Source organism: Haliotis rubra, unplaced genomic scaffold, assembly GCF_003918875.1.
Source record: "Haliotis rubra isolate DU_JTF1 unplaced genomic scaffold, ASM391887v1 Scf408, whole genome shotgun sequence".
Lineage (NCBI taxonomy): Eukaryota > Metazoa > Mollusca > Gastropoda > Lepetellida > Haliotidae > Haliotis > Haliotis rubra.
Genome location: NW_025767089.1, coordinates 650,850 through 663,001, shown reverse-complemented (window position 1 = coordinate 663,001; position 12,152 = coordinate 650,850). Strand labels below are relative to the sequence as shown.

Below are 12,152 nucleotides of genomic sequence, written 5' to 3'. Positions count from 1 at the left end.
CAACAGGGGCTACTTACACAAAGCTAGTCTGTCTCAGAGCCCCTGAACCACCTTATTTTCCCTACTGCCTGGCCCTAGTCTAGATTACCCCAGGTCCTGAATCACTGAACTCGATGGGGCTCCTTTTCAATTTAAAAGGGTTTATTTGTTACTATCAAAATTATATATATTCAGGGAGAATCTCCCAACTCAAAGGGTCTCCTTTTCAATTCAAATGGGTTTAATTGTTACTATCACAATTATATATATTCAGGGACTAAGCGGTTTCTGCGCTTCAGTGGTGGGAACTCCTACAATTTATTTCGTCACGCCACAGAACCAAAGGCGACGGCAACTGCTACTTCCGCTGCATCAGTTACAGCCTGACAGGATCCGAAGACAGTCACAGCACTATCCGAGATCGAGTGGTTCACCATATGAACAATGACATTAATGATGAACTAAAACATTTCCTGAACCAAAATGTCAATGAGTACATCACTAATTCCGGGAATTTCACGAGATGGAGTGTGGGCAACAGATGCAGAAGTTATGTCAACAGCCAGTCTGTTAAAATGTGACATTTATATTTACTGTGCAGTTGGTCAGTCAATGCAATGGCTGATGTACCCTGCCAGCTTCAGCTTGAAAACTAACACTGATTATGCTTTGTATCTGGAAAATGTATCGGACCATTTCAATGTTGTAACCAGTGTTTAATTGTGTGAGAAGTACAATAAAATTATAGTAGTATCCTTAATCACTTGTTTTCTGTAGGGGTATAATCTGGGCTAGGGGGGTATACTATGGCCTAGTTCAGAATATACCCCGGGGTATAAACTAGGCTAGACCAGATTATACCGGGGTATAGTCTGGGCTAGCCCAGTTTAACCCCGGGTATAGTCTGGGACAGGGGTATACTCTGGCCTGTTACACCGGGTCCGATAGTTCGATCCCCAGCTGTCTTACCAATACACGTTGGATGTATGTACCTGATACCCTGCATGTTAAGCGTGGGTTTGGTGGGGTAGCCTAGAGGTTAAAGTGTTCGCTCGTCACAGCAAATACCCGGGTTCGGTACCAAATGTGTGAAACCCATTTCTGGTGTCCCCCGCCGTGATATTGCTGGAATATTGCTAAAAGCGGCAAAAACATACTCACTCACTCACTTAAGTTAGTCTTAGTGCTGAGATCACTATATGCAAGTGGGCCCCGGTATTCTTTACAGATTTGAAGTCCAAGTACTTATGGAATTTAGTGTTGAACGCCATATTCACAATACAGTAAAATGCATATATGAATAAAAATAGACTAATGGGTTTTCGCATTGTTTACATGTGTGCGTGTGAGCGCGTGTGTGTGTAGTCTATTTTTATCAAACGGACATGCGAGAACAGTTTATCCGGATTAACGGGGGTTGTAGAACTCTATAAAACAGTGGGAAAGTTTATGTCACTAAAAGGCTAGTTCCTATGATTATTGAATCCTAATGTTGTTACCGATGGTGAGGGGTAAGCCTGACAACGCTGATGGCCCGGTTCGGTGTAGCAGAAGGGGAGGGCGTGGCAGATGGTGTCGGAGTTCTCCTCCTTGGTGATGCTGCAACAGACAACTACCTATAACAACATCGTGTCGTTACATCAGCATCGTCACCAAAAGGTAGATATACATTCAGTTTAATACTTATCAAAGGGAATTCGCATTTTACTTCTCGCAATAGCTGAGAATGTTCTAAATTTACGTAACATATGCTGGGCTGAGTCCCATCCGGGATTCGAACCCACGCCCTCAGTGTCAGGCATCTACTCGCCAGCACACAAAGTCAGCCGCCTAACCCGCTCAGCTACCGCGACTTCCACAAAAATGGAGGTCGGACAACTGGTAGTCTAGACTGCGGGCTTTGTGTACCCCTCTGGTAAGTGTTAATTGGCACGGCTCCCATTGCCCCAAGTACAAGAATCTGTATTTTACTAAGAAATTGTAATCCCAAATATAACATATTTTACATTTGACCACTTTCTAAATGGCATTGTGTAATCATAGTTTTCGGCCGTGGGAGCCGTGCCAATTAACGCTTATCAGAGGGGCGTGGGTTCGAATCCCGGATGGGACTCAGCCCAACAAACTACATTTGTACAAGAAAGTGTAATCCCAAATATAACACGTTGCATTTGACCACTTTCTAAATGGCATTGTGTAATCATAGCTTTCGGCCGTGGGAGCCATGCCAATTAACGTTTATCAGAGGGGCGTGGGTTCGAATCCCGGATGGGACTCAGCCCAAAAAACTACAAGAAAGTGTAAATCCCAAATATAACACGTTACATCTGACCACTTTCTAAATGGCATTGTGTCATCATGTTCTAAGGTTGTTTATAGTCTTTATTTGTGGTGGTGGAGGAGGATGTTTTAGGTTTATTGGGTTTGTTTCGAGTGTCTTTACGTTATGGCGATCTATATCAAACTATTTATGCTAAGGCAGGACACTGGGGGGTAACACGTCCACTTTCAAAAGAGTGGATTCTGGGAAGTTTCAGATCGCTGAACACTTCACTCTTCTTATAACCAATCGTGTTGGACCATACACACCACGTGACCGAAAGCCTTGGAAACTACGATGCCATTGGCTGTGGGAGCAAATCTCAGAGCGTGAGTCGATAGAATACTCGGGGGCTGGACATTAATGATTCAGAATCAAGGGAGACAAGTCAAAAGACATGAATATAGAGCTCAATATCAAATCTAAACATAAGGATAGAAAGACAAGAACTGCATTGGATAATATTCATGGATAGTGTCTTTGTTGTGACACCAACTGTAGAGATCGTCAGGAGAATTGGTAATTTTTCTTTAAAGAACCACTAAACTTTGTTTTGTTACTCTTTTAACCATTACATATGAAAGATTTGTGGTTAGTCTTATGCGGAACACCAAATTTATTCTTTAAAACTTGTGGTTAATTAATACCGAGCGATTAAAAGTGGCCAAAAAGTCGCCTGCTTCCCTCTCGCCCGCCAACGAAACCACAGACAGGTTACGTAACTCTGTCGCCAGAGCACTGCATTGACGTCATATGAGGAACGATTTTCAGTTAGTTGTATAGAAAGTGTGTAGCACGCTCATCATTTTGATGATTTCTCGACATCAACGACGACATGCCGAATCGTTGCTTTGTCGTCAATTGCTCCTAGGGGTCGGGTGATGGTGTCACCATGCACAGATTTCCACAGGACCCCGCAGTTCGTGCTAAATGGGTTATGTTTGTGAGTGCGAAGCGAGCGTTGTGGAAGCCTGAAACGATATCTTACTTGTGTTCAGATCGCTTCACGGAAGTTAAAGAATCAAAACTACTTACTAGTTATAGTAAAATATGTATATGATTGATGACCATAAAGATTTTCCATAACACAACTTGTAACATAACGATTTCTTCCTCGGAAGTGAGGTTGTGGTCGAAGTCACCACAATATTGTAAGTAGTATTATATTGACACCCACCTCGCTGCCAGGAGAGAAATTGTTATGTTATACGCTATGTCATGCAAAATCCTATTGGCCATCAATAAAATACATATTTTACTACCAGTAGAAAGTAGTTTTGATTTTGTAACTCGGTGAAAACAAACCTAAATAGCATTTATCCACAGACTGGCGGATGTTCCCGACAGGGCGTCGCCATTTTTGAAAATCGTAAAGTCTGTTAGAATTAATGAGATTATAGTTTGTTTTCATCAAGTTAGAAAATCAAAACTACTTTCTACTCGTAGTTAAATATGTATTGGAATCATAACCAAAAGGATTTTGCATGACACAACTTATAACATAACGATTTCTTCCACGGAAGCGAGGTGGGGGTCGAAGTCACAATACTGCGCGATAAATTTCTTGCTACATTCACATGGTTAATGTCCACTCACCAGTATGTAGATACTAGTCAATGTGCGTCTTTATATTTGGTCTTATAATCCTAATTAGTTTATTATCATACTTTTATGCATTTTGAAACTAAATAAAAAGCTGACGACCTGCTGATACTTATAGTGAATTTATAACAGAACTGTAATATCTAGACATTTTATAGTTTGCCAATGTGAATCATAATTCGCACACACACCCTAGTGTATGTTGTCTGTCTCATTACACTTCACGGCGAAAACAATGATTCTGTTGAATGCTACGACAAATGAATAAAAACAAAATGCAAATATTAAAATTAAAACAGATTAAAGTTATAGGAACAATATCAGGCCATTACCTTGTTTGAGGAATGTATCCATCAATATCCACAAAACTGTTCCAAATGATGTGTCTTTTTAATTAGTTTAATATACGAAAAGGTGATAAATCTTTTCAGGTATTGGTGTATAGTCTCATTGGTCACCCAAGATAGCACACCTGGCAACTAATTGCATAATGTCCGCCTTTCATTAAAAACAGTAATTTAGTTAGCCAATAATGGGCTATCAATCAATGTATTGCCGGTTAATCCTTTGAAAGAAGGACGTTGTTTTTACGCAGACACCGACACGGCAGAGTGTATTCAGTATAGATTAGTAAATCTACAAACATAAACACTACCTTTTGACCAATCCGCTGTGTAAGATAAAAGTAATTAATCAATCAGCGTGTTATCGGTTAATCCTTTGATCGATGTTTATAATGTTGAATATTTACTCCAGACACAAGAAATGCCAAATGGGAACCTTTGTCGGGTAATCTAAGTGTGTTACCACTAATTATACCTGTTATAAATTCATTAACTGACCATCAAGTGAATTATGACAAATAACATGTGTAGGTTTATACCACCTAACACGGCCTGTCCTCATATCGCCTACATCACCGTTTCGCCTACAGTCTTATCAAAACAACTTTATGCACCATTGCACACCATTTCCTGCCTATGTTACCCATGGAATAATGGACCAGCCTAAGGGATAAGAAAAACAAACAAATGTATGTGATTCACATTACTTTAATACATTAATAACTTTGATTTTAAATTAAAAAAATAAAGCACTTCATTGTCATCAGGAGCACACAGAGTTATGAGTTTGATTGAATTGAGTTCTCAGTTTAGCTTGAGGATGTGGCCAAGCAGCATCAAGGAACTGCATCACAGACTTCACACCGGTGGAAAGCTGCACCTTGAGTCTCTCGATCCTCTGATCTCGATCACGGTCTACACGTGCTCGTGGTCTCCTTGCTCCTCAAGTCCAAACTGTCGTCTTGTGCGCCTGTCTGCCTTCTCTCTCGATCTTCTTGAGCTCCTTTACGAATTGGTAGATGTTGGGGTGTGATCGGGGTATGCGTTTCTTCAAGCCAGAGTGGAATCCCTCAAGATGGTTGTTTGAGCGCGGGCCTGTGTTTTCGTGCTGGTTCCAGATGTGTGCTTGTTGGGAACTTGGCATCATCTTCAACCCAGGTGCTGGTGACGTAGTCGTTGAAGGCTGCTACTCTGTCGCCGTCGGGGAGACTGCTCGATGACTTCAAACCAAGCATCTTGGACCTGGTTCCAGGAAGGAGTGGCAAAGCAGCTGCTCGTCGAACGTGGGCCCGGACTGCTGGGTTGTTCATGTAGTCGCGAGACAGTCCCCTCTCAAAACTTGACGCCACAAAGCTTGAGAATAATGGAATAGGCAACCTCGGACGGAACTGTCGGGGAAGACTTCACTAATAGCACTGATAACTGCTGCTTCATAGTCGATCTGGAATATTTCTGGTGAAAGTTCGATGCCAAGTCGTCTCACAACAATATCCTTCAGCAAAAGTGAAAAGCCTAACATACGTCCGCTTGGTCTTGTTGGGAAGCAACGCAAAAGCGACAGGAAACATTTTACCATTCACCAGACAATAGATGATGTACACTTGTAGCCACAGGTTAGGACACACAAAGAATGTACCATCCATAAAGAGAATGTCAGCGTCGCTCACTAATTCCAGCATCTCGGTTGTAGCAAACAGCAAAAGTCTGTCATCTTCACCGTCGTCTACAGAGGAACTCTCGGCCATCATCGGTCTGGGTCCATATTTCCTTCTAGAGTGACGCCAGCCCTGCTCTCAGGCAGTGGTGGGATGGACTTGGCTCTGTGTCTGTACAGTGCGGCCTGAATATTAGAGTACGTGGGTGCAGTTGCGGCATCATCTTCATCAAGGAGGTCGAGCTCGTTGTTGTAGATCTGCAGCACCGGTGAGATGTCAGTCTTTACACCTCTTTTACACGGGCGACGGAGTCGGATGTGTTCTCCATTCTCAAAGGGTGGGTGGCTGTGAATAGTGGAGGACACTACGTGGTCTCCGATGGTGCTGCTGCGACCATTGCATCCTGTGAGGACACACTTCCAGTGTGTAGCAACCTGTCGCTTGACATTGAGCCTGTACCGGTAGCCTGCATACAGTAACTGCTGTCCACCTCTCTGTGAAGTCACGAACTCAGCTCTCTGGAGATTTGCCATTTTGATACCGACTAAAGATCAGTGGCATGTATATATACTTTGAGAAAATTATGTTGAGATGACCCCTCATTGCAACCACAACAGACCTAATTATAATCTTTTTACTTTTATAAGATAAATCTTTTGAAGTATTAATTCTAATCAAAACAATGGGATTATCTCACACCGGGGGTAAGCATAACCCCCTTCACTAATATCCTTCACTGTATGCTTAAAACAAATCATGTATCAATAGTAACTTCTCAATAGTCTTCTCTCCCATTTAGTTGCATTCGATGAAACTACAGTGGAATAGGGCCATTCCATTCCCTGAACAGGGTAGATGGGATTTGACAGGATGTTTATATAAGCTGTAGGCGAAATAGTGGTGTAGGCGATATGAGGTCAAACCCCTAACACGGGTTACAACAAGGGAGTATTAATTGCTGTATTGCATGTGAAAACTTATGGGCCGACACTGTTTTGAGAATACAAACAGATTTTACATGACATGATTAAATATCGAGGTAAAAAACACAGAAATGGGATCAATTTGGATCAGTCATTATACAAATAGGGCCTAACGACACCAATCAATTGTGACAGAAGCGTCTATGAAAACAAGTTGTAACTCGGAAACTAGGCAAAGCAGGAGACAAAATTAAATGCCAGTAGATTGTGAGAACATATAGCTTTCATTTTCCACAACAATTGTCACGATTTCAGGTTTATACAAGCCTGTAAACAAGATAATTTACCCCCTAAAATGTAGATGAATTCTGCATCGGCCCTAAAAGTTATTCCTCATATGACGTCACAGAGTCGCGCCGCTCTGATTGGTTGAAATTTCGTTCGCGGGTGAGAATTGTGCACTGTTGTCAAAAAGGTCGATTTAAGTCAATTAAAGGTCGAAATGAGTAGTTTAATGACGGGGTTTCATTTATAACGATGCCAGTTAGTGATTTATGTATTTTTACCCCTAGGGTTTATGTGACCTTTAAGTATTCAAGCACACCTTTGTTGTTCAAACGAAAACCACTATCCCTTTCAAAAGAATTCACTGTAATTTATAAAAATATTGATTCGTATACTTCATTAATATCATATTAATTTGTATAAGTTTGCGCATGCTCATACTTCCCACTGCACATGCGCAGACAGCAGTGGCTACAACTTACATTTCAGGTAGAATGGGTCCAACGAAGCCGGCGAAGGCTTTGCAAGCATTCTGGAAGTTAGTGGGCAGGAAGGAACACAGTCGGTCTAGTGCCTGTACCGTCGTCTCATTGTAGATCTCCGAGAGCTGTTCCACCAAGGAGATCACAACCGTGCAGGCTGTAAAGGGAGACAACTCGCGGCTAAAGGGTTTCGTGTCTGATATTGTGGTACGAAAGACTGACTGAGTTTGGTTTTACGCCGCTTTTAGCAATATTCCAGCAACATCACGGCGGGGGACACCAGAAATGGGCTTCACACATTGTGCCCATGTGGGGATTCGAACCCGGGTCTTCGGCGTGACAGGCCAACGCTTTAACCATTAGGCTACCCCACCGCCCCTGATATTGTGGTACGAAAGAGTTGTTCATCAAACATGGCTGTGGTGTAGTGGATAGAGTGTTAGCCTGAGAGAGGAAGGTGGTTGGATCCCAGGTTGAGTCATACTAAAATATGCTAGATGATGGGACTTCTTGTTGTACTGCTTGGTGCTCCTGATATTCGGGAGAGAAAAGCAAGCTTCGATAATATTCCAGTTATGTGGCGGCGGTCTGTAAATAATCGAGTCTGGACCAGACAATCCAGTGATCAACAGCATGAGCATCGATCTACACAATTGGGATACGATGACATGTGTAAACCAAGTCAGCGAGCCTGACCATCCGATCCCATTAGTCGCCTCTCACAACAAACATGGGTTACTGAAGATCATTCCTAACCCGGAACTTCACGGGTCTATTCATCGAAACAGGTGGAGAGTAGTGTAGCAAAGGTAAAGAACTACTCCTCTACAGGACATTGTTTTAAGGACAGTTTTATGTGAAAGATTTTAAAGAAACGGACTTACGTTGTCTTGTATTTTCTATTACGGGATACATAACAGATGATCAGAAAATATACATTGTAGCATTGTAGTGAGTTTAGTTTTACACCGCTTCTAGTAATAGTCCAGAAATATCACGGCGGAGGACACCAGAAATGGGCTTCACACGTTGTATCTATGTGGGAAATCGAACCCGGGTCTTCGGCGTGACGAGCGAACACTTTAACCACTAGGTCACGCCACATCCACATGCACACAAGGCTACGTCATTGAGGAAGAGAAGTTAGGGATTTGTTTCCATGATGACGTAAAACGCGAAAGGAATATATACATAATGGGTCACATAATGCTGATATTGTTCCACGCGAACAGGTATGACTTGACTATCCTCATGGAAATCCGTTCATATTCACGTGATTATATGAGAAATGACGTACAGGAATAGAAAACAAAAGATTCATGTTTGCGATTCAAAATTATGATTCCTTGTCGGGAGTTGTGGAGTCCTCCATCCGCCTTGAAAGTCTTAGTCAAACTGCAGGGTTTCAAATATCTATAAACGGAAATGTTTTTGTTTTTTTGTCTTTTTACTTCATATATGTGGTATATATGAGTGAAGCCCAATTCTAGTGTCCCCGCCGTGATATTGCATTGCTAAAAGCGGCGTAAAACCATACTCACCCTTACTTTCCAAATATGTTTGGAGAATACAACTGTTCTGGATCAGGAACAGGCAAAGGTTATTGGGTTATCAACTGTCTCAAATAAGATATCAGTGTTTATCTTTATGAAACGAAGACACAGTTTGTGGTTATTCCGTATCTGGCCTACAGTATTGTCTGTACCTTGTCCTGTTTGTTAATCATTATCAGTGCGATGATGATACTCATTTCTCGTTAAAGTCTGCCAGGGGCAATATTAGTCTTCTTATGTATTTAATTAGGAAATATATATTTTTTCTGAATAAAATAAAATCGATTTATCTCAAAAGTGAGTGAGTGAGTTTAGTTTTACGCCGCACTCAGCAATATTCCAGCTATATGGCGGCGGTCTGTAAATAATCGAGTCTAGACCAGACAATCCAGTGATCATAAGCATGAGCATCGACCTGCGCAATTGGGAACCGATGACATGTGTCAACCAAGTCAGCGAGCCCGACCACCCGATCCCGTTAGTCGCCTCTTACGACAAGCATGGGTTACTGAAGGTTCATTCTAACCCGGACCTTCACGGGTGATCTCAAAAGTGATACAACGCTTTTAACCGGAATTCACTTTCATGCTGACTTGCCCTTAAGTTTCCGTGTTTAGAATACGATCGTGCAAGTATATACTACTGAAAAAATATAAACGTTTGTTTTTTCTTGAAATACATATCAAATCCTCATTTTTTTTCCTAGTTTAACGAAGGACATCTACTCCTTTCTAAATGAGAAGGTTAGAGCTTAAAATGCCAAAGTCGTAGGTGGATTCACCGCGTGTGGTGCAGTGTGTTATTAATATTGCTGAAAACCAGTTTAAGCCCTACCCAAGCACTTTCTCAAAAGGGCGATGGGGTAGCCTAGTGGTTGAAGCGTTCGCTAATTAAACTCACTCACTCTCTCAAATGAGCCTAAAACATCAGATTGAATTAGTGAGTGTCAGTGAGTGAGTTGGGTTTTTCGCCGCTTTAGCAATATTCCAGCAATATCACGGCGGGGGGACTCCAGAAATGGGTTTCACACATTGTACCCATGTGGGGAATCGAACCCAGGTCTCCGGGGTGACGAGCGAACGCTTTAACCACTAGGCTACCCCACGGCCCCAAATGCAGTGAAACCACTTAGGTTCGAAAACCTAATTACTGTCAGAAAGGTCTTTACACACAAATAACTCGTGATTCGTTAATCCGAACACTTTCTAAACCGGGAGGTATTATTGTGAACCTTTCTGTCCGGAATATTGAGGGTTCATTTTCTCATTAATAACACCATAAAGATGAGGAATGTAAAGTAGTAGACTGTTTTACCTGCACAGTTAGACCCGCCGTTGATGGCCCGATATCCCGACCCCCGAGACCCTGAGGCCGCGCCCCCCGACAGACAGCACAGTACTCCCAGGACGATGACACACAGCGTCAGCTCTCGACCCATGTTGGCAGTGTTCTGTCCGATACTACCGCCATGGATGGTGATATAGACAGTCCAGTACCGGGTCATATGATAGATAACACGACGGGTTGGGTGAGCTGGGTGATTGTGAATCCTGATAATCCTTTTGAACAGGATATTGGGTTTTCCACCTACTTGGGTGACGTGTACGTACGTGCATCGCCGAATTCAGTGCCAAAATAAGAACGAGGAAGTTAAAAACGGAAGCCGCATGACTCGTCACTGCATAGCGTTTATTCACACTGCGGACACGGTCTGTTAGTTCCGGGGTTAACTGGTGTCGACACTAAAATGCGCAATTGTCCGAGTACGCCTGACTAATTCAGCAAAATTTGTTTTAAGCCGGGGAACGAAAGTGCAATGAAAGACAGTGTAGCATAATGATAATAAGGCCACTTATATAGCGCTAAACTCCACACCGTCCCGGCATGCTCTAAGCGCATACAACACGATGGACAGTATTATACCTGATAACCCAAGCTGCCTGTGAGGCTCGAGAAGGTTAATAGTCAGTTAATGACTTATCCTACCGAGTACCCAATACCATACCCATATTATGTTTGGTAAACAAAGACAATTTTGAACAAACTCACTAGCCTTTGGTGAGACCACATGTATCATGTATCATGTATGCTGCGTTGTGGGGCAGGACTGATGTCCTAGAAACTCGGGAGTCAAGCTGCCAAACACGGTCACCCATCCCAGGACTCTCCGCGTCCAACGTTGTTTCACTTCAACGGATTTGTGACCTTGACTCTAAGCTCAAGACCACACACCACCATAACATCGCAGCCGTGCCCTGCAATAAACCCTACAGGGTGAATTACGATTGTTTTACGCCGCTCCAAGTAATATCCCATCACGTCTGGGGACTCAAGAAATGGGATTCATCCTTGAAATCCATTTGGGGACCGAACTCGGGCCTTCAGCGTGTCGAACGAACGCTTAAAGAGATAGGGTATCCGCTGGTCTTTTGTCCAAAGAAACCAGTGGTTAATAACTGCATTAATCATACAGGGTTCCAAACAGTACCTGGAAGGGGAATCAAACCCATGTCTAACACATTACGAGAGAGTGAGTTTGGTTTTACGCCGCTTTTAGCAATATTCCAGCACGGCGGGGGACACCAGAAATGGGCTTCACACATTGTAACCATGTGTGGATTCGAACCCGGGTCTTCGGAGTGACGAGGGGACGCTTTAACCACTAGGCCACCCCACCGCCCCTAACACATTACGAGCAAATACCCCCACACGTGTGCTACTCGTCTCTACCATTATCAGTAGAATTGTCTATATTCAAAGGAAGATTTGGAAGCATGGTGTACCCGACGTGATATTGCTGGCAAATTGCCATCTTACACTTATCCCTCACTCTCAAAAGATAAGGAAAATCATAGTGATGATGTAGTCCTTGCCTTGTGAACGATGACTCCCGACAAACAAACAGGCGACTAACGGAATCAGGAGGTCAGGCCAGTTGACTTGGTTGACACATGTCACCGGTTCCCAATTACGTAGATCGATGCTCATGCTGTTGATCACTGGATTGTC

The 12,152-nt window shown here is 42.8% G+C and overlaps 1 protein-coding gene across 4 annotated transcripts in view; it reads right to left on the bottom strand.

The window, feature by feature from the left end:
- The window catches only part of LOC124287899 (acyloxyacyl hydrolase-like), a 45,980-nt gene extending 35,140 nt beyond the window's left edge, over positions 1 to 10,840 (bottom strand). For all 4 annotated transcript variants that reach the window (XM_046724384.1, XM_046724385.1, XM_046724383.1 and 1 more), the window contains exons 1-3: positions 10,458 to 10,840; positions 7,591 to 7,747; positions 1,479 to 1,578 (exon numbers count right to left, since the gene is read on the bottom strand). In XM_046724384.1, coding sequence (XP_046580340.1) covers positions 1,479 to 1,578; positions 7,591 to 7,747; positions 10,458 to 10,647 — 447 coding nt within the window. In that variant the 5' untranslated portion in view covers positions 10,648 to 10,840. The remainder of the gene's footprint in view (positions 1 to 1,478; positions 1,579 to 7,590; positions 7,748 to 10,457) is intronic.
- Between the last annotated feature and the right edge of the window lie 1,312 nt (positions 10,841 to 12,152).